General features: G+C 41.4%; 1 protein-coding gene across 6 annotated transcripts in view; it reads right to left on the reverse strand.

The window, feature by feature from the left end:
* The window catches only part of FRMD4B (FERM domain containing 4B), a 322,217-nt gene that overhangs the window by 143,217 nt on the left and 152,238 nt on the right, over nt 1-26,762 (reverse strand). For 3 of the 6 annotated variants that reach the window (XM_042929953.1, XM_042929952.1, XM_042929950.1), the window contains exons 3-4: nt 25,032-25,114; nt 20,858-20,993 (exon numbers count right to left, since the gene is read on the reverse strand). The exons of 2 other annotated variants lie outside the window; for them this stretch is intronic. Coding sequence is in view for 1 of the 4 variants with exons in the window: in XM_042929949.1 (XP_042785883.1) it covers nt 3,122-3,145 (24 nt within the window). In the remaining 3 variants the exon portion in view is untranslated. Of the gene's footprint in view, nt 1-3,121; nt 3,204-20,857; nt 20,994-25,031; nt 25,115-26,762 lie in introns of those variants that run through there. One more of the 6 variants, XM_042929949.1, reaches the window with a different exon arrangement.

Genomic DNA, 26,762 nt, shown 5'->3' on the forward strand with positions numbered 1-26,762 from the left:
CTATTACGGAGGGTCAGTTTCTCACTAATTCCATTCCTGCCTCGAAAACCTGAATATAAATACATCAAATTGAAAAGGTGGCATTAAGTAAAATCTTGAACATAAATACAAATATTGCTGACTTGTTCATTGTAACTCCCAGGGACAGAAGGAAACAAAATCAAAAGAGAAAATAAACCAGTGTAAGAGAACAGAAGTGAACCTATCTTTACAGCCCCATCTACAAAGGCTTCCTTTAAGAAAAAAAAAATTTAAAATAAACAGAATGTGCCCAATATCTTGCTTTTTTCCACTTGCTTTTATTGGAACGATAAACTGTCTGCCTATCCTTGCCAGATTATATTAACATATGTTAATGTATATTTTAGCCTATATTCAGCTTTATCTTTCTAGTTTAAAAAGCTATTCATTCAAAAATGTTTGCAGTTTTTCTTGGTGCGCCTGGGTGGCTCAGTAGGTTGAGCGTCTGGCTTTGTTTTTGACTCAGGTCATGATCTCACGGTTTCATGGGTTCAAGCCCCACATTGGGCTCCGCTCTGACCGCTTGAGGAGTCTCTCCCTCTCTCTCTGCCCCTCTCCTGATCACTGTTTCACTCAAAATAAATAAATAAACTTAAAAAAACGTTGCAGTTTTCCAACATCAAGCAAAAGAAAAAAGTCTTTATCCTTTTTTTAAAGTAGGCATCATGCCCAGTGTAGAGCCCAACACGGGTCTTGAACTCATGACCCTGAGATCAAGACCTCAGCTGAGGTCAAGAGCTACAGGCTTAACCAACTGAGCCACCCAGGCACCCTCCCCCTGCCCCCCAAAAAGTCTTAATTGGAGTTTCGTGAAATCCATATCAGGGACAAACAAAGGTCTCCTACTTGAACTGATCTTGACACAGGCCTTCACTAAGAACTCACTAATATTTTTAGGTTCCTACAATATTTTCAAAGCAAGGAGAAAGTGTTTGAGTATGTTGTTACCTAGCACTACAGCTTGTGGTGAAAGTGACAGGACAGCGGGTTCCTTTTCTTGGGGTCTTTCACCCACTTGCCTGTTGGTTTTTGCCAGCAGTTGTAGCAGTGAATAAGAAGCAAAACTTCATCTGGGATGTAGTGTCCACATTTGTACTCCAAGACAGAAATGCATACACGAGAAATAACCCCAGTTGCATGTAATTCAGAGAGGCTGGAAATTAGACAAAGCAATCAGCTGTTCCTAGAAACAACACAGTGGTGGACAGAATACAGAATCAGAACTCTGAAGACTGTAGGCTGTGCCCTGCCCTTAATGGGACGTGAGATCTTCAGAACATTCTCCCACTACTCTGAATTTTAATCTTGTCAATGATAGAATGAAGGGACCAGCCAAAGCGACTTACAAGGTTTCTTCTGGCTCCAATAATGGCATAAACGTACCTTAGAATTCTACTCAACCAATCTTATTGTCCACCACCCATTCCCTGCTCTCCCAAAAGTAATTGAGCCCCATGGCAGGGGGTGTAGTATCTGTGGGTAAGGACCTCCCTTCTAGTAGCCACCACTTTGGAGCCTGTAGGCTCCAAATGGAGGGCTGAATAAATGATACATTGGAATACACAGAATATGCTTTGGACTGGGATTTGGAATGTCTGGGAATATTTTAGATCTTCTGCTAAGAAGTATAGTTTCTGATTTCTGAAGGGGCTGCATTGCAAGAGAGTTTAGGGAGGTTCTATGGCCTGAATCTAAAGAATTGGACCATCTAATGTGAGACCCTGTGTCACCATAATGCCAGTCTGAAAAGCAGGTCGAAGGACTACATTGTGGATAAGACTATATTCCCTTCTAGACCTTCAGGTCATTAGATACCTTTAGATAGAGCTGATTTAGAGAGCACTGATTTGTTTCTCAGGCCACATGTGGTGTTATATTATGGCAAGGGGGTATTATCCCAGTCCCTATTGTGATGTATTTATTTCCTTGAGGTTTCTCTTCTGTACCCAATCCTACCCACTTCCTCCACAGACTTCCTTCTATACCCAAGGGTTTTGCAGTCTCCTGGATGAGACAATTTCCTTTGTTTTCTAAAGTCAACCCAGATTTCCCTCCCCTCCTCCATATCCAACATCTACCTATCAGGGCAAAAAAAAAAAAAAAAAAAAAAAAAAAAAAAAAAGGACACTCAGAGTTAAACTCGATGAGTTTATCAACACCACCTTACAAGGAAGGAAAGAAAAAAAAAAAAAACAGCCTCCCTGAAATTAGGATGTAGAACTTCCTCTGACAAATCATGCAAGTTTTATGAATTAATTGATAGCCATCCCCCAAAATGATATTACCAAGGTCACTCCCTTGAGCTGCTCAATTCTGATCACATAGAGTCTTCACCATTAACTAGACTCAGGGACAAAATTCACTTTTCCTGCTCCTTTTTTCCAGGCAAGACAGGGACAGACATTAATAGGTCCTTTTAGAAAGGCTACTAATGAGTTCTAGATCCCCACAGAATCTTTGCTGCCAAGCGCTCACAAAGATAGAGAAGGCTCCAAACACATTGTGCCGAGGGCATGATTAACAACTGGAAATCCAAAAGCATTTTCGTGCTGCTTACTGACATAGTTCCTGCCGTCTCCCTGTCCTTTCCATATTCATAAAGGAGCTCAAGCCTTCAAAATTAACAGCCACAAAAAAAGGAAGTAAGTAAGACAGAAAAGAAAAAGGGTTGGGGGGTGGGGAGCGGTAAGGTAGAAGGACACACTTCAACAACAATTGCCAAAGTTCCAAAGTAAAAACAAGAAATCCCAACTAAAAACAAAGTAAAGGTCCCTTTTAGGACCTTTGAGGGAGCAGAGATAGCATTTAAAACAATGACAGGAAAACCCTCCAAAAGATGGGTGTTTGGACCATCTTCACTTTGGTATCAAACTGGAGCATTTCCAATTTTCTTTGGAAGGAGTAATTTTTTTGCAAAGAGTGGAGATAAACTTTTCTTGGAGTTTCCTTTTCTGAAAGTTAGATTCTAGAACATTAGTACGTAGATTACTCCACCGCTGTATAATATTAAAATCTGCCCAAGATTTTCCTAAGAAATGCCAGTAAGAGCTCACAAAGCACAATTACACTGTCAGAATATTGTAAGAGAAATTGTTCTTACCTCCGAACCATGATCTCGGCTCATTTAAAGGGACTGGAGAGAATGTGCAGGACAAAGGACACATGTATTAAGCACTTGTGGCGTGTGTGTGTGTGTGTGTGTGTGTGTGTGTGTGTGTGTGTGGGTTTTCTCCAAATACAAGCTGGTGGAAGTAGGGACCTAAAAACCCTGACGCCTTCCGCTGCCATATAATCGCAAGGAAATGACCTTACCGTTTGTTGCTTTGATTAGAAACAAAAGCCTTTCAACATGAGTCAGGCGAGCAACAGGGAGGAAAAAAACCCAAAACTTCTATTTCTTTTGGCTACCTAAAGTTTCTCTTCATTACATCTTTAAAATACACGAAGGAACGTTGTTTACTGTTCTCTAAACATCACGGATGATGCATGATCAGGGATGGATAATCATTCATAGGTGGGCTATGCTATCTAAGAATCCAAACTTCACTTTTGGTGCTTCAGTCGTACACATTCTGCACAAGGCAGGTGACTTAATGCTATAAATAGAAACAATATGGAACTCAAACTGTGTACTCATAGCCATTTTATGTCACCAGCGTTTACACTTGGAAAGAAACCCAGAATTCCACGAGGCAATCTTAATACCAGTCAATGGCAGGGATGCCAGCCACAAACAAAAAATCTGGGCAGGATGACTGGGATCTCACAGAAAGATCTATTTTATTATTTGCATTTAACTAAGACATTTGTTCAATACTATTGAACTAACTCAATGGCCAGGGAAAAAATCACAGTACATTACACTCCAAAGTGGGGTGGAAAGAAAAATATACAGAATCCAGGAAAAATAATAAATATATATATTATTTTTAGAACAGTTAAGTAATAGCTTCTGACATGGTACCATGCTTCTCCCATCCCCCCAAAAAAGAACCTTCTGAAATTTTGTGCAAGTGTGTGGTACGGTTAATGACATGAATTCTAGACTCAAACCTGGGTTTTGGTAGCTGTTTGTCCTTGGAAAAGCTACCTGACTTCTCTGAGAATACATTTCCTCTTTAGTAAAATGGAAATAAAAATCCCTGTCTTATTAGAGGTGTTGGAGGAATTAAATGACATGATGCATGCAGAACACAAAGAATTTGCCTGACAGATAGGCATATACCACATGTATTTAATGAGGAAATATCCCGCCCTTCCCTCTACCAAAAGATATCTTACCCCTGAGCAGTAAGTGATTTTACCTTGAAGTCCTTTCAAAGACTCTGCTTACTTTGAACCACAATATACAGTCTGAGAAGGCACAATAGCCTGAAACAATCTCAATCAGTGCCAAATTTGGATGCTTATACGGGTCACTTGAGGAAATCAGTGGAAAAGATGGCAAACAATTCAATACAGACTTAGTAATTATTTGTGGGCATGGGGTTTCGCAATTGGAGGGCCTGGATGTTAGAATAAATGAGAAGAAAAGAAAGAAAGAAAGAAAGAAAGAAAGAAAGAAAGAAAGAAAGAAAGAAAGAAAGAGAAAGAAAGAGAGAAAGAAAGAAAAAGAGAAGGAAGGAAGGAAGGAAGAAAGGAGGGAAGGAAGGAAGGAAGGAAGAAAGAAAAAGAAAGAAAGAAAAATTGAATAAATGAATCACTTATACCTCACTTTAAAAGGCCATGCTGTGGGTGGTTAGGCTGGAAGACCATGGATGGGGGAAGGAAAAAAATGTCATGCAATAGTTTTCCCAATGAAATACCATATATGGAGATTTAAAAAAAAATGCTGTAGCTCAAATGCCTTCGGCAGGAGTGACTCCAAGGAGACCTACAAGGATGAGTCCAGGAGGGGCTTCTGTGTGAGGACCAACACACAGGTGCAGGTGAGGAGGCTGAATAAAACCACTTCAAAAAGAGGGACAGCACCGGACAACCATCACTCAAATTATCAATTTATAGAACAAATGATCTAAAACATTAGAAGCAGATATTCCACTATGTAATCTGCATTCCTAAATTTGCATATATTCAAGTTGGCCTCAAACATGTGTTTTGAATCTTCTTACTGGGCAAATGGAGAATTACTTCATGTTTTGGGGAACCTTCTATTTGCGTATATATAGCAGTAGAAACGCCATAACCGTCAACTTTTCTCCCTGGGTTGGAGAGGCTTCTGCGATAACTATTGAGACATTTCTGACTGTATGCGAAGAGATTTTTCATGTTGAAAGAAAATCAGAGTTTGGACAACCAGTTTCAGAGTTGGGGCAACAGGATGGGCTAAAACCGGGAGGCCGGGCCAACTTGGAGGGTCAGGTGAAAGCCCACATCCCAAATACAGGGCTGGGGCAAGGTCAGGTTATGGCCGTGAGAGCACGAGGGAGGATTAAAACGAGGAGACTGTCCGAGTGTCTGTTGGTTTTGCCTATTCAGAGTCTGATTCACCTTTTTCTAATAACAGATCCCTGCTCTTCTATGAGGGCATCATTTAAATGATTAGGGTGAGATTAACCTCATGCCCCCCTATCATGGGATCAACATGTGATTCAGGAATAGTGAAAAAAAAAAACAAAAAACAAAAACAACCAACTCTATCCCATACTCCTCACTTAGAGGGATCAGAGAAGTGTGTTTTTGTTCTGGATTAATGCTTTGCATTAATCACAAAATGATCACTCTCATTACAGAGCATTTCATATACCGGAGAAATGCCAAACGCACCATAAGATCCCAACACCCACAGTGTACTGGTTTTCTAAAAATCTGATGGCCGAGTCTAGCTCTGAACCATTTGCCATATACTAAGAGGACAACCTTGAAGGCCAGCTCCCCTCCTCCTGAATTTAGTGAGGTTTGCACTAAAGAAAGGTGTATTTCCTTTATAACTCCTCATCCTTCTCTCCTTCCACACCCAGGACCAGCTGAGTTCATTTCAAATATTCACTGAGCACCACATATGTGCAGGGCCCTGTGAGGGAAGTCAGGATGAAAACGCTCCAGTCAAGACCCTCAAGGGATTTACAGCCTATGTTGGTGTTTTGCAAGGAGAACAGAGTGGACATCTTCTTTTTCACCTCACGGCCAACCCTGCGGTTGAGAAATTATGCACCCCTTTCACACACAGGCTGGTTTCTGTTCATAATCTTTTATCAGTTTGTATGTCAGAGCTCTTTGGAGACTGGCTTTTCTTAGATTTGCATTCACTCCAATAACTAGTTTTTGGGTGTCTATTAGGCGCTTGGCCTAATGAGTATGTGACCTGTGTAGTCCCTCCAGGATCCCATGCTCAGAAATGGCCCATACTTGATTTAAAGTTCTGCTGTCTTGTAATTCTTTATTTATTTTAGAAAAAGAGAGAGAGGGGCGCCTGGGTGGCGCAGTCGGTTAAGCGTCCGACTTCAGCCAGGTCACGATCTCGCGGTCCGTGAGTTCGAGCCCGGCGTCAGGCTCTGGGCTGATGGCTCGGAGCCTGGAGCCTGTTTCCGATTCTGTGTCTCCCTCTCTCTCTGCCCCTCCCCCGTTCATGCTCTGTCTCTCTCTGTCCCAAAAATAAATAAAAAACGTTGAAAAAAAAAAAAAAAAAAAAGAAAAAGAGAGAGAGAGAGAGAGAGAGAGAGAGAGAGAGAGAGAGAATCCCAAGCAGGTTCCACACTCAGCTCGGAAGCCCATCTTGGTCCTCGATCCTACCACCCTGGGATCATGACCTGAGCTGAAATCAAGAGTTGGACACTCAACTGACTGAGCCACCCAGGTGTCCCAAATAGAACTTCTGTTTTAAAAGGAAGAGCACCGGGGTGCCGGGGTGTCTCAGTTGGTTAAACATCTGGCTTCAGCTCAGGTCATGATCTCACAGTTCTTGGGTTCAAGCCCTGCGTCAGGCTCTGTGCTGACAGTGTGGAGCCTGCTTGGGATTCTCTCTCTCTCTCTCCCTCTCTCTGCCCCTCCCTGACTCGTGCTTTCTCTCACTCTCAAAATAAATAAATAAACTTAAAATTAAAAGGAAGAGCACCAAATACAGAAAACTACTTCATAATGTATTAGAAACTGGGACAGCATCACTGACCGATAAGGAATATTTGAAGTTTATTTACGGTCTCCTTCAGGATCACATGTTTTAGCAGTTGGAGGGGGGACACCATGCCCAGGAAAAACAACCCTGATGGAAAAGTCCATTACTCATGTTCCCCTCCAGGAAGAAAAAGAGGGAAGTTTCTTGTTCTAGGCAGATTCTCTCACTTTCTTAACCATAAATGGAAAAACAGAGGTGAAAAAGACAGAGGAAGAAAGGTAAGCAATGTGAGGGTTTCCTTTCTGTCTGCTTCACAGGACCAGCTCAGGGACTTCTGATTTGGTGCCATCATAAGGTTCATGCAGTTTTTCAGGCAATGGACATAAATACTACAAAATCTGATCTCATTCCCGTGTTTGGAAAAAGGAACCAAAAAAGGCCTTGGAGTTCAGAAATCATCAAAAATGTTCCAACATCCATTGAAAAGTGCATGTATTCACTTTTGCCTAATTTTCTGATTTTAAATGCTACACACAATAAAATAATAGTCAAGAGCCCATATTTACTGAGTGCTAACTGGTACTAGGTCCAAGGCCCCATGCTATACAGATTATCTTCTTTTATCCGAACAACAACCCTCTGAAATGGGGAGTAGTTCATCTCTATCTTACAAACGAGAAATTGAGCCTTAGCGAATCTGGCACTAAAAGTCCCCCAGTTGGGTGTAGAACAGGATTCGAACCCAGGGCTGACATTCTTATACAGCCTTTCCGTTTGGCCACTGCAGGCAATGAGCAATGTGTCCAGGGGTTAGTACACAGGCATGCTCCTAGGTTTCCTTCCTGTATTTCTGAAGACTCTGTTTTTGTTTTTTCTTTTTCCCCTCTCCCTTTGCATTTCTTTTAAAACGAAACAAAACTTTTTATGATGGAAAATTCCAAGCCCTTACAAAAAGTGACAGCCTGTGCAATGAACCCTCATGTATCCTTCACCCAGTTTCAACACTTATGAACACATGGCTGATCTTGTTTCATTAATGCTCTCATCCACTTTCTGTCCTTCTGTCCTTTTACTCTGAAGCAAATCTAAGCATTCAAATACTTTAATCTGTAAACATTTCAATGTATAAGATAAGGACTCTTTTGTTTTTTGAGAGAGAGAGGGGAGCAAATGAGTGAGGGCCAGAGAGAGAGAGAGAGGGAGGGAGAGGGAGAGAAAGAAGTGGGGCTCAAGCTCACCTGATGTGGGACTTGAACTCATGAACTACGAGATCATGACCTGAGTCGAAGTCAGATGCTTAATGACAGAGCCACCCAGGTGCCCAAAGATAAGGACTCTTTTTAAAAGCATAACCCCAATTATGTTAAAAAAAAAAGTGACAATATTACTTAGTATCATCAGATTTCCAGTTAGTGCTCAAATTTCCAGTTGTCTTGCTAATGTGTTTTTTTCAAGTTTGTTTCCATTTTGACCTGGAAAAGGTCCATACTTTACAATTTGTCAATACTTCTCCTGAATCTCTATTAACCTATAGGTTTCCCTTCCACTCATCTTGCTTTCTTTCTCTCTTCTATCTCATTGTAATTTATTTATTGAAGAAACTGAGCTGTTTATCCTGTACATTTCACCAGCTGAGTTTTGCTGATTATATCTGTATGGTGTCATTTAACATGGTCCTCTATCCACTGTATTTCCCATAAGTTGGTTGAATCTGAAGACTCAATCAGATTCCAGATGCATCATCTTTGGCAAGATTGCCTCATAGGTTACCAAGTGTGTTCCTCCATTAGGAGGGCCTTCTCTTTTTTGATGTTAGCTCAATAGCTACATCATTTAATGAATTAAGGATTGCAATATGGTGACCTTCTATTTGTCACCCTTTATTTATTAGCAAGAATATTTCAGTAATGAGAAATTTCGCCTCAGGGCACCTGGGTGGCTCAGTCGGTTAAGCATCAGGTTCTGGTTCTCAGCACAGATCATGATCTCATGGTTTGTGAGATCGAGTCCTGCCTTGGACCCTGCACTGACAGCATGGAACCTGCTTGCGATTTTCTCTCTCCCTCTCTCTCTTCCCCTCTCCCTCCCCCATGCTTGCTTACTCTCACTCTCTTTCTCAAAATAAATAAATAAACTAAAAAAAAAAAGAAATTTCCCTTCATCTATTAACAGGTTACCCAGTGACAGGATTCATTACAGGAGACATAGGGCAAATGCTTGACTCTTTACCTTTATTTACCAGTTTTCAAGATAATGACTTGGCACTTCCAATGGTGGCCCAAATGATTTTTTTAAGTATTTATAAACACTGGGGTGCTTGGGTGGCTCAGTCAGTTGAGCGTCCGACTTCGGCTCAGGTCATGATCTCACGGTTCATGGGTTCGAGCCCCACATTGGGCTCTGTGCTGACAGCTCAGAGCCTGGAGCCTCCTTCAAGTTCTGTGTCTCCCTCTCTCTCTCTGCCCCTCACCCAGTCATGCTCTCTGACTCTCTCTCAAAAATGAATAAACATTAAAAAAAATTTTTTTAAGTATTTATAAACACTGCATTTAAATACATTATATGTGTTTTAAACCATTAAAAGTGTTGTCTTTACTGATGTTTGAACTGTTGCATCTTGGTCAATTCTTGGAGTCAGCTCCTGGGTCCTCTGGACGTGACCCTAGAAGTCTTTGATATCTTCCTGAGACTGCACTGGTTACCTTAAGCCTTGAGCAGCCTCATAAACATTTACCCTGGGTGCCATACCAACATTATCATATGTGCTCCATGACATGAAAAAAAGTTGGGAAGCACTAGCTTAGGGAGTAGCCAGAATATTCCCAAGTTGCATGGAGGGTGATATTGATTCCTGACCAAATCAGGCCTCTTAGGATGGAAGAAGGGGGAAAAATTGGCTCTTGGAAGCAGGCTCAGAAAATGAATGGAGAACAAGAGAACCCATAAGGGAACAAACACAGCCAGTATCATGTCATGCAACCATCGTGTCTGTGCTGCATGGCCACTGCTGCCTTTGTGGTTCTCACTTCCAAATGTTTGCTCCTCCAGCTCACCACTCCAAGAGCAGGAGTGCACAGGTGCCGGGGGCCAGGTTGAGGCCTTGGGCCTGTCCTCTAGTTGAACTGGAAGGCAGACAGAGTAAGATCTAGCCTCCTTAGCAGCCACGGTAGGAAATCTGCACGGGGACCTGCGCTTTTGCCATGTGCATGGTGGGCACCTCCAAAAGAGAGTGGGGAGCTGGCAGAACGCCAATGGGGAGTGCTGCACAGCTAAAACATGAGGCAAGCCCTCGTTGAAGGGTTTCCTGTGGCAATTCCAATTTACCTCTGAGTTAGGTTGGCCCTGGTGGAAGGCTATACACAAATGGGTCTGCAGGTCAACCCATCATCACCCTCAAGGCGCTAGCTTCCGAACAGCCACGACATTAATGGGACGAGCAGTTTCCACCACCTAAGTCCTCAGTTCTGGTGGCTCCCAAAATGAGACAAAAGACAGTTTCATGGTCACTTGTGGCTATGAAATCTCATCGAGACAGTTCAACTCTGGAAAAATTATATTTTAGTTAATAAATATGGATTTAGAGGGCCAAATAAGCTCAATGGCCTAGGGCATCTAAGATGAAAAAGAGAAAATAAATGGGGTGCCGTTTTGCTCTCCTGCCCCAAGCTTTATCCCTTGTTACAAAATAAATAAATAAAGGCCTTTGTGATTCCTTTCCAGCTTATCTAAATGGAGTACAGAACATTCATAGAAGAGAAAAAACAAAATTGCTGAAATCCACTAAATAGTAAATGGGGGAAACCACAGTATGAAATCAAACAGGATAGCAAACATAGAAAGAACTATTCCCCACTATTTCTAAATCTTAAGATGGCAGTGCATGACAGAGAGGGAAAATGAAAATGTATCTTTAGGATACTTGGATTTTAACCCAGCAATGCTCTACATAAACTTATTTTAACTATACAAGAGAATACCATACTACTTTGAGATGACATTTTCTATGAGACTAAAATTTGCTCTCAAGTCTGGCTCTGAAAACATGCAAACCAATTTATACTGTGATAAAATGCAGAATGTGATTCTCCTGATGTTCTCAGGCAAGAACAACTCCAGTGTTCCAAGCATTATGGCCCATAAGAAAGTTTGAAAATGGGACAGCTCCACTAATAAATGAAATAAAATGAAACAAAGGTCTGCAATATAAATTTTTTGGCTAGGAGAGTGGTATAAATCAAAAGTTGTTGGCTAGGGTATGGAAAAGAAGGATTCTTGTTCATTCTACAGCAGCATAAATTGGTGCAACCTTTTTGGAAATCCAAATTATTTCCAAACAAGGTATTTATCTTGCTGAAATTCTCCCACAAATGTTTTGCATACAAAGATGTTCACTTTAGCACTTAGTAAAAACTGGAAGCAACCTAAATGCCTGGTAATAGGAGACTGGGGAAATTAATTATGGTATATTCATATCATAGAATATAATATGGAATAGATATTCCATATCACAGTTATGGAAAATAATGAGAGATCAGAACTTAAATATGTCAGTAAATAAATACATTTCAAAATTAGATGAATAGGATGATCTCACCTTTGTAAAAAATTATATTAATGTAAATATGTATGCCACTCTAGGTTTAGAAAATATCTGGTGAATACATATCACTGATAAAGTAGCTTCACTCTAGGCCATGCATTTATTTCATTTTTTAAAGTTTATTTATTTATTTTGAGAGAGAGAGAGAGAGAGAGAGAGAGTGGGGAAGGGACAGAGAGAAAGGGAGAGAGAGAATCCCAAACAGACTCCACACTGTCAGCAAAGAGTCTGATGCGGGACTCGAACTCACAAACCACGAGATCATGACCTAAGCCGAAATCAAGACCCACTGAACCACCCAGGTGCCCCTAGGCCATGCGTTTCTATAACAGTTGTATTAATGGATTTATGTTATGTTATGTTATTTATTTTTTTTAAAGTTTATTTACTTATTTTGAGAGAGGCACACACACACACAGAGAGAGAGAGAGAGAGAGCGAGCAGGGGAGGGGCAGAGAGAGAGGGAAAGAGAGAGAATCCCAGGCAGGCTTCATGCTGTCATTGTGAAGCCCAACATGGGACTTGATCTCACGAAGCATAAGATCATGACCTGAGCAAAGATCAAGAGTCAGATACTTAACCAACTGAGCCACCCTGGTGTTCCTGGATTTATATTATTTTAATGATAAAAAAAAAAAAATCTGTGGTACTCAGATGAGGAGAAATATTACTTTTTACTCAATAGTAATCCTTCCGGTAATGATTAGTAATCATTATTAAATGGACACACAAGACAAATACTTGGGGAGACATACTACACACTGGATGCAATGACACAGGATTACATAGGACAGATCCCTGTTCCCCAGAAACACTTTTCACAGTAACCTGGATCAACTGTTTGGAATAGGATGCTTTACAAATTATAAAAAATTACATATATCCTTGCTATAAAAAATTTAAATTCAGAATTTTGAATGTAGGGGTGCCTGGGTGGCTCAGTCGGTTGAGGGTCCGACTTCGGCTCAGGTCATGATCTTGCAGTCCGTGAGTTCGAGCCCCGCGTCGGGCTCTGGGCTGACAGCTCAGAGTCTGGAGCCTGCTTCTGATTCTGTGTCTCCCTCTCTCTCTGCACCCCACCGCCCCCATGCTCTGTCTCTCTCACTCTCAAAAATGAATGTTTTTAAACAATTTTTAAAAAAAAGAATAAGGAATGTAAAACAAGTAGAAAGCTCTCCCTTCATCCACTTACATTTCCCTGGGGTAAAAATTTTAATGGTCTTTATCATATATTTCCATTATATAATTTCCATTATATAATGGTTTTTAATATATTTCCAACCCTATTCTCCCATGTAAAGGAATACATACACACATTTCTTGCATAATATCTGTATCTGTTTCACTCTCTCTACACGTGCGTGCACACACACACACACACACACACACACACTCATCTTGTATACTGTTCTGTCTTTAGTCTTTGTTTTCACTCAAAATTATATAACTGACAATTTGGGTAGGCTGTGATATATAGTTCTACATTCTTCCTGCTGATCTCATGGAGTCCATGGTACAGAAGTGTTAATCATTTTATCATCTGTTCTCCTATTCACATCTCCAAGGGGTTGCTATTTCAAATAATGGTGCAAACGAAAATCTTGCACAGATAACATTATGTGAGATATCCTTAAGATGACTTCCTAAAGTGGATATGTTTGGTCAAAGAGGTCACATACTTCATATTTTGATTGGCTATAACTCAGCTTTCCTCTGAAAAGGTTGTAGCAATTTACCAGGTCAATTATGATTTAATTCTCCTGCTTCAAAATGTCCATCGCCTCTCTAATCCTTATTTTAGGAAAGTTCATTTAGATGAGGGAGGAAAACAGCATCTTATTTCTAGGATACTTTTCCTTGACTTTTCTGCCTATATTAGTAGTCAGGGCCTTTTTCGTAAACTATAATTTGCTGAATTCTTGTCCCATTCCCAGTCCTGAACTGAGCAGTCCAATGGTATTCTTTCACTTAAACCTGATGACAATACTTTGAGATATTCTGTCCCCATTTTGTAGATGATGCAGCTGAGGCTCAAAGGGGTTAGGCATCCTGTCCTAGGCAGTACAGCCAGTCAGGGATAAGGCACTGGATTAAGGCTCACATCCATATGATGCCAACTCCTCAGCTCCCAAAGGATATGTGCATACCACTCAAAGGAAGTAGATAACACTTTTCATCTCATTACAAGGTCCATTAAAACAGAACAGATGTCATTAAATATCTGTAAATAATGAATGGAGCTGCTTCGGTGTAGAGACATCGAACTGTTGTTGCCCGTTTCATCTGTGTTTTTTCTTCACACGTTCCTCAGGCCTGGAACCTCCTATCTGGTCTTGCAGAGGGTGGGTGGTTGCTGGGGAAGGAGAGGGGGCAAGTGTCGCCTTGTGAGCAACTCGTTCTACTGCCCCCTACTTAAATGCTCGGTACCCCCCATGCAGCAGCCACGGAATGGCCCCATTTCACAGGCAGGCGAGCTAAGCTGAGCTGGGAGGTGACATGGGAGCTTCAGCACAGAACCAGTTGTCTGGTTTCTTCTCTTTAAACTGTTGGAAACAGATGAGGTTGTTCATCGGTTTTCATTTCCTAAACTTCATCAAAATTGACAGCAACTTCCTAAAAAAGACCATCTGTTACGGAACCTAACCAGATTATTGGCACTGACTAATTACTTCAGGGTCATAACATAACTTAAAAAGTGATGTTGAACGGGGAGTCTGGTTAAGCGTCTGACTCTGAATTTGGCTCAGGTCATAATCTCGCGGTTCACAGGTTCACGCCCCGACTCGGGTTGTCTCTCTCTCTCAAAATAAATAAATCAATCTAAAAAAAAAAGTGATGTTGAAGATGGGGGAAAAAAAGCAGAAGTTATGTTTGGTGAAAATGTTGGTTCATGGTTCTACTTTCTGGAAAAACTTCAGATACAGTCACGTATTTATACATTTATTTGTATATTGGTACTCACACACATGCATATACATATACATTATAAATTATTCATATGCTTAAACATGACCTAGTTAGCTCAGAGAAAATATACAAAAAAAAAAAAGTCAGGAGGAAAGAGAAAAGGATAGAAAGACCATAATTAAATTTGATTTACTTAAAACACACACAATATACAGCACAAAGGTGTGGCAAAGTTTTGCTGTATTTATTACCTAATGTAGCGTAGGAGTCTGAAAAAAAATTAAATTGATCCGACTTGGTCGTGAATAAAGGCCACTGTTCAGACTCTGGCACTAACATCTCAGAAAAAAATTGTTATTTTGAAACTGGGAGTTGGCTTCTGAAGTTTATTAAAGGAAAAACACATTCGCTAAAATATATCATTTCCAAAAGGTATTTGAGAACCAAGTCTTATGAGCTTGGCTGGACCAATACTTGGCATCAAGACCTTGAAATATTAACATATAAAAAGTTAAGGAAGAAAGAAGCCCATCAATTTAAATATGAGTTGAGAGTTAAGACTCTTTATACCCTGATCAGATTGTTTCAAACTTAAACATTAATTTCATTTAAAAACTGGTATTAGAGTATTTATTAAAGGTAGATGCACTTTTCCTTCAGGAATTATTTGGGAAATTCCTAGTATTACTTTTTTTGCTGGGGCTTATGATTCTGTCGTTATTTGAGGTTGATAATTAGACACAATAAGCAGCTCTTGTAACTCAAAGGGTCAAATTCTCTTTATATTGTCTTTGCTTGCAGAATTTTAAAAAGCCTGGACACGGCCAAAGACCTAGGGAAAAGCAAGCTTTTAATTAAACACTAATGAAGACCAGAAAAAAAAAATGTTGTTGTTTTTTTCTTTTCTCCCAAGAATCCAGGCAAATCCAGGGGGTCCTTCCTTCTATCCGTTACTCCAATGGATGGGCATGACACGAGACAGGGTCAGAATGATGAGCCGTCCACAGCAGGCCAAAAAAAAAAAAAAAAAAAAAAAAAAAGAAAGAAAGCACAACGTCTGAAGTGTCTGTCAGCATTGGTCAGGCAACACAGGGCACCTTCCAGAACCTAACCACAGGGCTGGGCACAGGAAACAGCGATCACTTGACAGTCAGAGCTGACAAGAGCTGCAGAAACTGCCAACTTCCCCACCCTGGGCTGGGCACAGACCGGGACTTGCAAGCTGGCTGGCCACACAAGCTAGGGTCCTTGGGCGAGTCCGTTTTCACAGGCCCTGGAGGAAACAGCCTAGTCTCCGATCTCAAACACTGCTTTTTGAATGAACTGGAAGCACAGGCACATCTGAGAACACGTCAGAGAACCCAAGCAGATTTATTCTCAAGCTACAATACTTACGTTGGCTGGGGGCTATTTTCAATAAGGAAAAGCAATAAACATACACACACAAATACATTTCTACCTGCACGGCTTTTTCCTTGCATGAAGTTTCCTCAACTTTATAGACCGCAAACATCCCCTTTGGACAGAGTTCCCCTAATGCTACTTTTTCCCTCCTCCGAATTATTGGTATCTCCCTACACCACAGGCTGCCGTCACTCCTACCCAGGTCCCCAGCAGGTCTCACTGGACATTAGAAACAGCCTCGTAATTGTCTTACCCATCCCTAGACACTCCCCGCAGAGTGGCTAGAGTGAGCTTCTTAAAGTCTGAAGCAGATTCCTTTGTTCATTTAGTCAACGAGTATTTCCGAAGGGTAGATTAGGTTCCAGGCACTGGGGACACTACAGCCAACAAAGCCAAGTCCCTGCCCGTCTTCAGCTAATGTATCTGGTTGGGCAGACACCAGTGAGCGTCTAAATAAAGTTCTAACATGAGGTGGCAATAGGGTTAGGAAGAAAAATAAAGCAGGATAAGAGAAAGGTCAGGGGTGGCCTCTTAGTCTGGGGTGGAGAGGAGGAAAAGAGAAAACCCCAGGTTCCTTCCAGGCAGAGAAAACCCCAAGGGCAAAGGCTCTGAGGGTGGAATGCATTTGGTGGGCTTAAGCCACAGCAGGGAGGCCAGTGTCACTGGAGAAGAGTTAGGGGACAAGTGTGAGGAGTGAACACCAGAAGCTGAGTGTGTTTGCAGACAGCGGGGGTACAGGAACCTAGAGAAAGGGGCGCTGATCACGTGGAGCCTTGTGGGTATGGTGAGCCTAGGCTTTTCTGAGTTGGGACGTCACAGGAGGGATTCACATAAGAGAATGGTGTGATCTGAGTTGCTTCTGGAGCCTGGATTGAGACCATTCACGACTGAGGCTCAACCAGGTCATTAATCCCTGCTATGCCGCTAGGGTTTGGCAGAGGAGAATGGAGACTACGGCAGTCCTAGGACTTCAGGCAGGCAAAGGTGGCAAAGGAAGAGGCTGAATGGTTTGCAAACTAAGCCCATCCCCTACGATGGCTGAGTGAATGGGATTTGTATTTAGACAGAACGGAGCTCCAATCTTTGCTTGTGGACAAGTTACTTAGCAGCTCTAAACAGGTCCCGCGTTTGCCAGGTGGGTTCAGTAATATCTATTACATGTCGCTGTTAGGAGACTTAAATGAAATGGTAACTATAAAGGGCTTAGCACTATGTCTGACACTGAAAATGTTCACTAAATAGAAATAGCCATAGCTAACACTTTTTTAAAAAAGTTTATTTATTTTGAGGAGGGGAGAGAGAGAGAGAGAGCCACCCCACGAGTAGGGAGAGGCAGAAAGAGAATCCCAAGCGGAATCTGCACTCTCAGCGCAGAGCCCAGCTGAGGGCTTGATCTCACAAACCTGAGCCGAGATCCAGAGTCAGATGCTTAACCGACTGAGCCACCCAGGCGCCCCACCATAGCTAACACTTTTGAAACGCTTACCATGAGCCAGGCACCCTAGTGAAATCTATTTATTTGTGTTGTCCCCTCAACAACCCCGGGTGGTAGGCCCTATTATCATCCTCATCTCAAACACGAGAAAATGAGGCACAGAGAGGTCCCATAATTTGCCCATGCCATACAGCTATTAAATGAAAAGTGTTTGGAGTTACATCCTGGTCAGACTTTGCACTCATAACTCCTAGTATGATAACATTAAGCTTAGGATCAAGTTTTTCAACCCATGTTATTTTTAAGCTTCATACCATGTAAGTGTGAGTATTATTTTATCTTTGTATTGGTAAAGAAACAGGCTCAGAGCAATTAAGCAGCTTGGCTCAAGGTCACACAGCTGCTAAGTCAGGAAGCCTTGATTTTACCGGGTCCAGCTAACTACAGCTCATTCTATTTCCCTATTTTATCAAGGCCCTTTTCTCTCTCAGATAATAAGCATCTAATCACATTTTAATGAGACAAACTCATTTCTGTAAAAATATTTGCTGGCTACATTACTCAAGGGTAGCATGATGCTTGTAATAACTGGGTCTCCTTAGCAGTTGCAAATCTCAGGGTCATATCAAAGGAGAGCTTACACAGATGAGAAAGACAGCGGTCAGTGGGGTTCCATAGCCTTTGTGCATAAGAGTCTAGGGTTCAGGGTCGAGAAGAGGAAAGTTTAATAGCTTCATAATGCGGAGAGGAGGAGGGAGGATCCAAGGCTTCTGCAGACTTTAGGGGTTCCAATGGTTATTCACATAAATAAGAAACTGAAAACACTGAACCTATAAAGATAACTATTTACCAGGCACTCATGCACCCATCCAACCAACCATCTACCCCCACATATATCTAACAATATTTACTGACAATATCAATATGTTTAATTTCTACCGTGATCCCAGGAGAGAAACGCTTTAAGTGAGATACTCTAATTATCTATATTTTACAGCCCAAAAAATCAGTCTCAGAACTCACATGGCTAAAAAAGGTGAGTTAGGAATTTGAATTCAGGCAGTTTGAGTGCACGGACTTCATTTTGAAGCACGAGGCTATGTTTCCACCCCATGTTTGTTTGAGTGAAAGACTAAGTTAATAAATTGATAAGACTCTATCTTTATGTGCTGTTTACCTCTTAATAAATAAAGTAGCAAGTCAGTGGCAAGAGGCTGAGCACTGGAATCAGACAGAGCTCTGTTCAAATTCCAGCACCATGACTTATTAGTTAATAAGTACATAAAACCAATAAAGTGGGGTTCATGATATCATCTTGTAGAGTTGTTACAAGGACAAAGATAAGACACAGCATCTCATAAAGCTAAAAATCTTCTGTACATACACTGGAGAAGTTCTTGATCATAAGCCCAAGGAAACAAATACAAAACTTTTCACTATTGTCTTTTGAGACACTGAAAAATTGTATGCAACCTAAGTATCCATCAACAAAAGATTGGTTATTTTCATGCGATGGAATATAGGGATTAAAATGAATTTAGAGATAAATCCCAAAAGCTTGTTGAGAGAATAATAAGGCAGTAGAATTATATATCCTCTATAAATTTGACAAACATAGAAGGGTTATCTATTTATAGATACAAACATAGGTGTCAAAATTATCAAAACATGCCCAGGAATGAGACCCATGAACTTAGTGGTAGGATTTTAGGGAGAGAGGAAAAGTACGAGGGTGGTTTCAACTGATTCTATATAGTTTGGTTACATTTTTAAAAAGTATCTGAAGCAAACATGGCAAAATATTAAGATGTCTTAAAACCGAGTGGTGGGTGCGTGGCTTTTTTACTCATACTATCTTTTATATGTTTGTATATTGAAAAAAAAAACCCTCAGGGGTTTTGGTCTTGTTTTGTCTTGTTTTAAGATAACGCAATTAAAGTGCCAAGCAGAAGACTCAGCACACAGCGGCTGCTACATAATTAGTAGCTATTAGTCAAGGCAGGGACACTACATAAAAGCACTAGTTAGGGAAAAATAGTTATTTAATCAACAAGCTTTGCCCAAAACACAAAATTCAAGAGACTAAAAACGATTAGGACATTAGGGGGAAAGTGGTACTATTTAATTTATCGCATTCATCAGCCTCTTTCAAGCCAAGTTTGTTTTCAAGGATGCCAGAATCTATATGTTACATATGAACACCTAGAGGCACACATATGTGTAATTACATAGAGATGGCAATTTTAATTTTTTTCACGAGGGTCTAATTTTCTGCCTCCTTTCTGTGCTTGAAGTCATATCATCTTGCTGTAAAGTTTAGAACTACAGGTCTGATTTCCTATTCGAATCCTTCACACTTTTCCATAGCCTCCAAATCAGACATCACAAAGCCAATGTTCAAAATAAACAGAAGAGGGGGATAAACAGGAAGTTACTCTGTGCTGCCACTCCACCGAGAAAGGACGGTAGGAGGAAAAACAAACACCAATCTGAAAGGCAGGAGAGTCTTTAACTTGGTGTTTCTCAAGCTGGACGACAAAGGCTCCGAAATGCTTTTCAAAGATACTGAGACTGATTTTGTCGATTTTAAATAACATAGTCTTTCAGAAGTATACTTCTGTCAAGTGATGGGCTAGAACATTAAGACCGTTTTCCTTCTCAGTTTTGGGGTATCTTCACATCTCAGTTCCTTGCCCTAAAACCCTAGTCTTTGGTTACCAGAAAAGGTGGGAGATGAATTTGCTCAGCGATAAGGAGACTCGTATTTCATTTATCTGCCAAGTTTTCTCTCCTTTCTGTATGTGTTGCTTCTGTTAACTGACTCCATGGCTGCCCAATCCCTTCAACAGTGTAGGATCCAATCAGGAGGCCGCCCTGAGAGTGAGACTGTGTCCTGAAGCCAGATTCTACATCCTTTAAATCAACGCAATCCTTACTTTCCACTTCCTTCCTGTGGGTCCTTCCTCAGTTCAGGCTTTGATCCCGGCACCTGTTGGGCAGGCATTTGCAGAAGACCCCATGATGTGCTGCCCAGACTTATTCCCTCAGCTACCAGGAACATTCTAAGCTGACAGCTCTCAGCTCCCTCTGGGGATTGCCCTCCCTTATAGAGCTGCCTACCTCAAGGTCAAGGTCACTCCGCGTTCTCAAGGGCAGTCTACTGCCAACAACGTGTTGATGTAGGTGGGAGGGAAGAACAGCCCTCTTGTTCCAAATGGGGACAACTCTCAGTTCCAGAGCTACCCATGAGGGCAGCTGAAGGCATTGCTGAGCCTGAATTATAGCCCCTTTTCTCCTCTGCTCCTCCTGCTTCTTTCTATTCCCTTCTACAGGTGTTGATCCCAGTGCGCTCTCTGGTAAACTTCCTGCTCGTTAATTTGTTTCAGGAACCAAATCTGCATCAGCATTCACGCTGTTCCAGAGTAGGACTGCTTACCTGGCCCCTGCAGTTGAGTGCGTGACTGATCAGCTCTGACCAAGGACCCGCAAGAAGTCACAGGAGCTACTTAGAGGCCAAGCATTTAGTTGCCAGTGCCAAGTCCCGAGGAGCTCTTCACTCTCCATCATGGTAACTGGCAACGTGAAAGAACATTCTGTGAGTCTAAGTGACAGTGATGAGCAGAGCTTATGGACAACCTGTGATGCGACGGTAGTGTGAACCACAAACAAACTTTAAGCCATTAGGATACTGGAGCTGTTTGTTGCCATGGCAAAACCTAGCCTATCCTGACCTATACACCTGTGTCACTGCAGCAGCCCCTAGCTCCCCTTCCTTTCCCGCCTCCACTATGTCACCCTCTCCCAAATCTGTCAGCCTCACTGCTGCCAGTGATACTTCTAAATCAACCTCTCTCCTGCCCCCGAAGTTCTGCAGAAAAATATCAAAATCCTAAAGTAAAAGATCATTCAAATTCAGATGTTACTCTCAATCAAAATCTCTGCCTCTGATTCCGACTCGCTCTTTTTCTCTCCCCTGCTCCTGCCCTCTCTCCCCATTGGCCTTAAAAAACTGTTTATAATTCCACCAAAGACATGTTTTCCTATGCCTGAAATGCCCTTCTGCGTTTCTTCATCTATCCAACTCCTACTTTCCCCTCAAACCTCAGCTTGAGAATTGCCTCCTCCAGGAAGCCTCCTTGGCTCTCTTCCTCTCCCTTTTTGTTTTTCTCCAGTCTGACTTAGATTCCCTCCACTGTGTGCCTAGAGCACCTTGGCCAAGGGCCTCCCACAGAGTTTCATTTCCTTATCTGTGTCTCCTCCTTGACAATAGATTTCTTGACGCAGGAAAAACGCCTATCTTGACCTTGTGTGGTTGACACCTTGGGACAGTAGCAGGGATGGGGTAAGAACTCTGATCATTATTTTAGGTACAAATAAATGAACAAACAAACGAGTCAATCTGTAACTCCAATCATGTTCTACAACAAAGGACCTCGTAAAGGTAAACTGAACATTCATCCTGAATATTTATTTATTATTTTCCTGGTGACTAAGTTTTTGATGAGAAAATTCTTTCATATTCCTTCAAGTTCTATTTTTTCTATGACTGAAGTATGGACCTTTTTCCCTCTAGCATTCTGTACCCAATACATTGCTTTTTTTCTAGTGTGGAAACTGTTGAACTTTTTCTGTAAAGGAGCTGACAGCAAGTATTTTCACCTTTGTGGCCAATATCATCTTTGTATGAACTACTTGACTGTAAGTAGTTAAGTCACAGCTACTCAACTCTGCCACTGTAATGCAAAAGCAGCCACAGACACCAAGCAAACGGGTGAGCAGGGCTGTGTGCCAATAAAACTTTATTTACAAAAACAGAAGGCTGTGTGTGCAATAAAACTTTATTTGCAAAAACGAGGGACAGGACAGTTTTCTCTTGTGAGTCACAGTTTGTCAGCCCCTCTTCTAGTCTGTGTAACTCAGAGTAATGTGGAGAGTGAAGGGTGGGGACAAGCAAAATATACAGGGTTTGAAGCACACAGGCCACTGAATGCTCAATGGGGAACCTGCCTTTTGCGGGGGTTGGTCTTTTCCAGCCAATGTGGTGGGATGCGAAATTCATTTGTTATCAGGATCATCAAAATGTCGGACAAAGAGAGATTATTTCCTTAGCGACCCTAATGGGAGCTGCTTGTATTTCCTAGAGTTTTTGTATTGGCTTAAAATGTGGGTCTACTGTGTGAAGACAATAAAAAATACCCAAGGCCCACCCTACACACGCTGTGGGAAACCACAGTCTCTTTCAGTGAACATCCTTGCCTATAAAGATGGGAATGTACTTTCCAGAGAACTAGTATCACTTATAAAAAACAATAGTAATATCCGGTGCTACTTTATCAAGTACCTTCTACGGGTCTGTTGTTAAGTACGGTACATACCCAAGGGCTAACATTTATTGAGCATTTGCTTATATCAGGAAGGGCATTTAGTGTTACAGATACTATCTCATGAATTTTTCATCCTGTTCATAATGCAGGTACTACAGTTCTTCCCTTATACCCAGGAGGCTCAAGGGGGGAAAGCGGTTTGGTCAAGGTCAAATTTGCTAAACTTTGAGTCTATAGCCTCTGCTGTTCTGAACTGTATGCTCCCCACTCAGTGCCAACTGCCTGCCACAGGGGAGCTGACCCGGCCTCTTATGGTCACTTGAATATCTCAAATTCTAAGTTACCTCCTGCTGGAAGGCAATGACTCCACTCAGGGTTTGCAAGAAATTCTAGCTTTGAGGTGTTGGGGATGAGGGGACAGCTTAATCCCAAGAAACAAGCTGAGGCCTTTGTTAGAACATGTCATGCTTAATAAAAAGCAAAGGGTGTTGATCTTTTTTTCAACCACATTCTCCCACCATTTTCTACTTCAGTTGTTTGTTAACCCTAATTAATTGCTATAACAGAACCCATCTAGGCAAGATATCAGCAGGATAGATATACGGCTGATGAATCAGCTTTTAAGGTTTAGCCCCAAATTGAAGGCGAATGTCTCAGTCTGCTACTTTAACCAAATTCAAAGCTTCACTCATAAAGTAAGTCTTTGTTAAAAGGCAGCCTCAATGCCGCTTCAGCCTGCTTTTTATTTAGTCGCGTTACTACAGAAATGCCTTATAGCTAGCGCCTTAATTATTCATAGCTTTTGGCAAATTAAGTCTCCTGCCTCTCCAGTATCTAGATGTAGAGGAAGTGTTCAATTCCAAAGAAATGATGCCTTCCCGGCTGTGCCAGCCAGGCAATAACATTGTTGCCAGATTCCTTATGAATAGGTGGGAGATCTTATTTCACGTATAGTATATAAATAAACAAAACACCCCCAGGGAACCATCAGGTATTTCATGTAATGGATATCTCCCGCACCACCCTTATTTCTCTCTGGCGTGATTGAGCCCGGATTTCCTTACAAACCAGACTATTCAGACTAGAAGCAAGAAAGATGACACCTTTCTATCGTCAAGACGATAAAAAACTGAGTTCAGTAAAATATGTAACCCTGTGGTGTTTCCAGTCCATTTGCCACTAAACTGGACAGTACCACTGAACACTCCCCTTCGTGCTTTAGAATTTGTAATTATGGGATAGCAATAAGGGTATTCTAATGATGAGCCCCCACCCCTTTTTTTTTTTTTTTTTTAAATTTTTTTTTTCAACGTTTATTTATTTTTGGGACAGAGAGAGACAGAGCATGAACGGGGGAGGGACAGAGAGAGAGGGAGACACAGAACCGGAAACAGGCTCCAGGCTCTGAGCCATCAGCCCAGAGCCTGACGCGGGGCTCGAACTCACGGACCGTGAGATCGTGACCTGGCTGAAGTCGGACGCTTAACCGACTGCGCCACCCAGGCACCCCTAACTCAAATTACGGCGGCGAAATACTTAGAAATATATTTGCCATTAATCTTTTTTATATTAGAGAGCTCTAGATTTGAGGTTCTAATAATTCAAGTGTAGGGGGCATTGCTGATTGCAGCTCAACTGAGCATTGACCCTCCCCCACTGTTTGGCAGCTGTGTGGTCTGCCTGGGACCAACTTCACTCCCAGTTTCACAAATGGGTCTGCTCTCCCACTGGTCTAAGCCAATCAGTGTAATTAGTGTTTCTCAACAGTTTTATTCACGATCATCTTTTTAAAGAGCCTTTTAGATACTTTTTTGTTTGCTAGTCACCTCCTCCCCCTGCAAATTCTAATGCCAGTAGAATCCTGTATATCTGTTTAGGTATTCTATGTACACCTGTGCTCTATACACAAAAAAAGAGTAAGATTTTTGTGCCACCCTCCTACCTTTAAGAAACAATGTTTGCCTCTTGGGGGTCATGTCACTCCCACTGAGAATGCTGAATTATAATCCCATTCCCTGTGCCATTCAGTGCATGGCATTGGGGGTGGGCACCGTCCCTAAGTTAACCCATCAGAGTGAAAACTGGAATTTTTTTTTTTTTTTTGATAGCTGGTGGATATGAGAAATTTTCTTTCTTCTTGAATAGGTTGATATCTGGATCTAAGCCCTGGAACTGCTGCAGCTATCTGCTATCATGATGGAAGAAACCAGCCGAAGAAAAAGCCAACACACGAACAAGGCTGGAAGAATCATAGGCAACAAGTATAGTACTCTGATCAAACCATACCTGAAGTTCATCCAACTGCTAGACTTCTCAATTGTGTCAAAAGTGCCTTCTTTTTAATTTGTAGGTTAGTATGAGTTGGGTTTCTAAAATGATAGAGCAGATAACATTTGTTGAATGCTTCCTAAACTCTAGGCACTGGGCTAAATATCTTGTGTCAATTAATTCTTTTATCAAACTCTGTGATTAGCACTATTATATTTCCCATTTTATGCATGATTAAACTGAAGCATAGTAAGGATAAGTAACTTACTCATGATCAAGTGTAGGCAGAGGTCGGATTTATTCCTACGTCTCTCTAACTTGGAGCCTAAGGTATTAACTACTTTATTATACTGCCTTTCAGTTCTATATAATTTAAATGACTATTTTCTTGATCATTATTTAAAAGGCATTAATGAAAATAGTTTCTTTTTCTTAAGTTTTTAAAAATTTTATTTATTTATTGAGAGAGAGAGACAGAGAGAAAGAGAGAGAGAGAATCCCAAGCAGGTTCCACACCATCAGCACAGAGCCTGACACAGGGCTCGAACTCACAAACTATGAGATCATGACCTGAGCCGAAACCAAGAGTCGGACACTTAACTGACTGAGCCACCCAGGCGTCCCAAAAATGTTGTTTCTTTGCTAGAAATTAGTTTATATTGTGCAATTAAGAAATCTGTGGTCCTTGCAAGTTTTAAAATGTTCTTAAAATTCTTTTCCCATGTACAGGAAACTCTAAACTTAGAGATCATTTTCCGCTTATCATTATTTTAGATGTCCTTTTTTATTATCATGAGAGGGTATTGGCTCAGTCCCCATCCATTTAAAGAAGAGAAAATCTTCAGTTTAGTAGGATAATCCTTCAAGTTACTGTGGTTCTTAAAAATAATTATAAAGAGTCCATGGGGTCTCCGGATCCTGGAACCTCCATTTTTTATCTGGTCACTGACCGCAAAGAGATAAACTATAGCTCCCCTGAACTTGGGGAGAGACACATAAAGGCTGTCTGGTTGGTTCCAATACTTGTGTTCTCCTTTTAAAAGTTTCTCCAACCTTAAAAAGCAAAAACAAAACTCTATCGGGGTCACTTCTCCTACAGACCAACGCAACAATGATTTCCCCAAAGAGAAAAATGCTCAAAGGCAGACACTTCAGGCTCTGAAATGCCAGGTGATCCGTGGACTGTAGCCAGATGGGATCTATACCACAGCTCCATACTACTCTCAAACCCCCACATACTGCCCCGCTTCTCAGCCTGGCTGTGGGATTCTCACAAACTGCAAAACATCAGAGACATGTTACCCAAAGTAGGGGTCGTGAAAGCAAGACGCACATTTTAACAAGGCTGATACGGACATCAAGGATGACGAGGGGATGCTGATTCTTTACACGCCCACAGTTTAACCCCCCCGTGCCGATCTTTTAATTTTGCTTGATTATGAAAGACTACAGCCTGTCAAAACCAGAGGCTCCGATCCCATATAGGACTCAATACAATGAGATATACATTATAGCCATAGTGGGAAGGGGGTGAGAGTAGGGGGAGCCAGGAACTGCAACAAAGCTCTTTCCACATCTCAGGAAAGAAAACATGATGATATATTCCTATAGCAAACACCAGGCTTAATCTTCCTAAATGCAATGTAGTTTTTTTTTTTTTAAACCTCAAAGATATTAACAACCCAAGCAGAGGACTTTATTTAAACCCACAAATGACTGTCCAAAAAAAAAAACAAAAAAAAACAAAAA

This window comes from Panthera leo, chromosome A2 (assembly GCF_018350215.1).
Source record: "Panthera leo isolate Ple1 chromosome A2, P.leo_Ple1_pat1.1, whole genome shotgun sequence".
NCBI lineage: Eukaryota > Metazoa > Chordata > Mammalia > Carnivora > Felidae > Panthera > Panthera leo.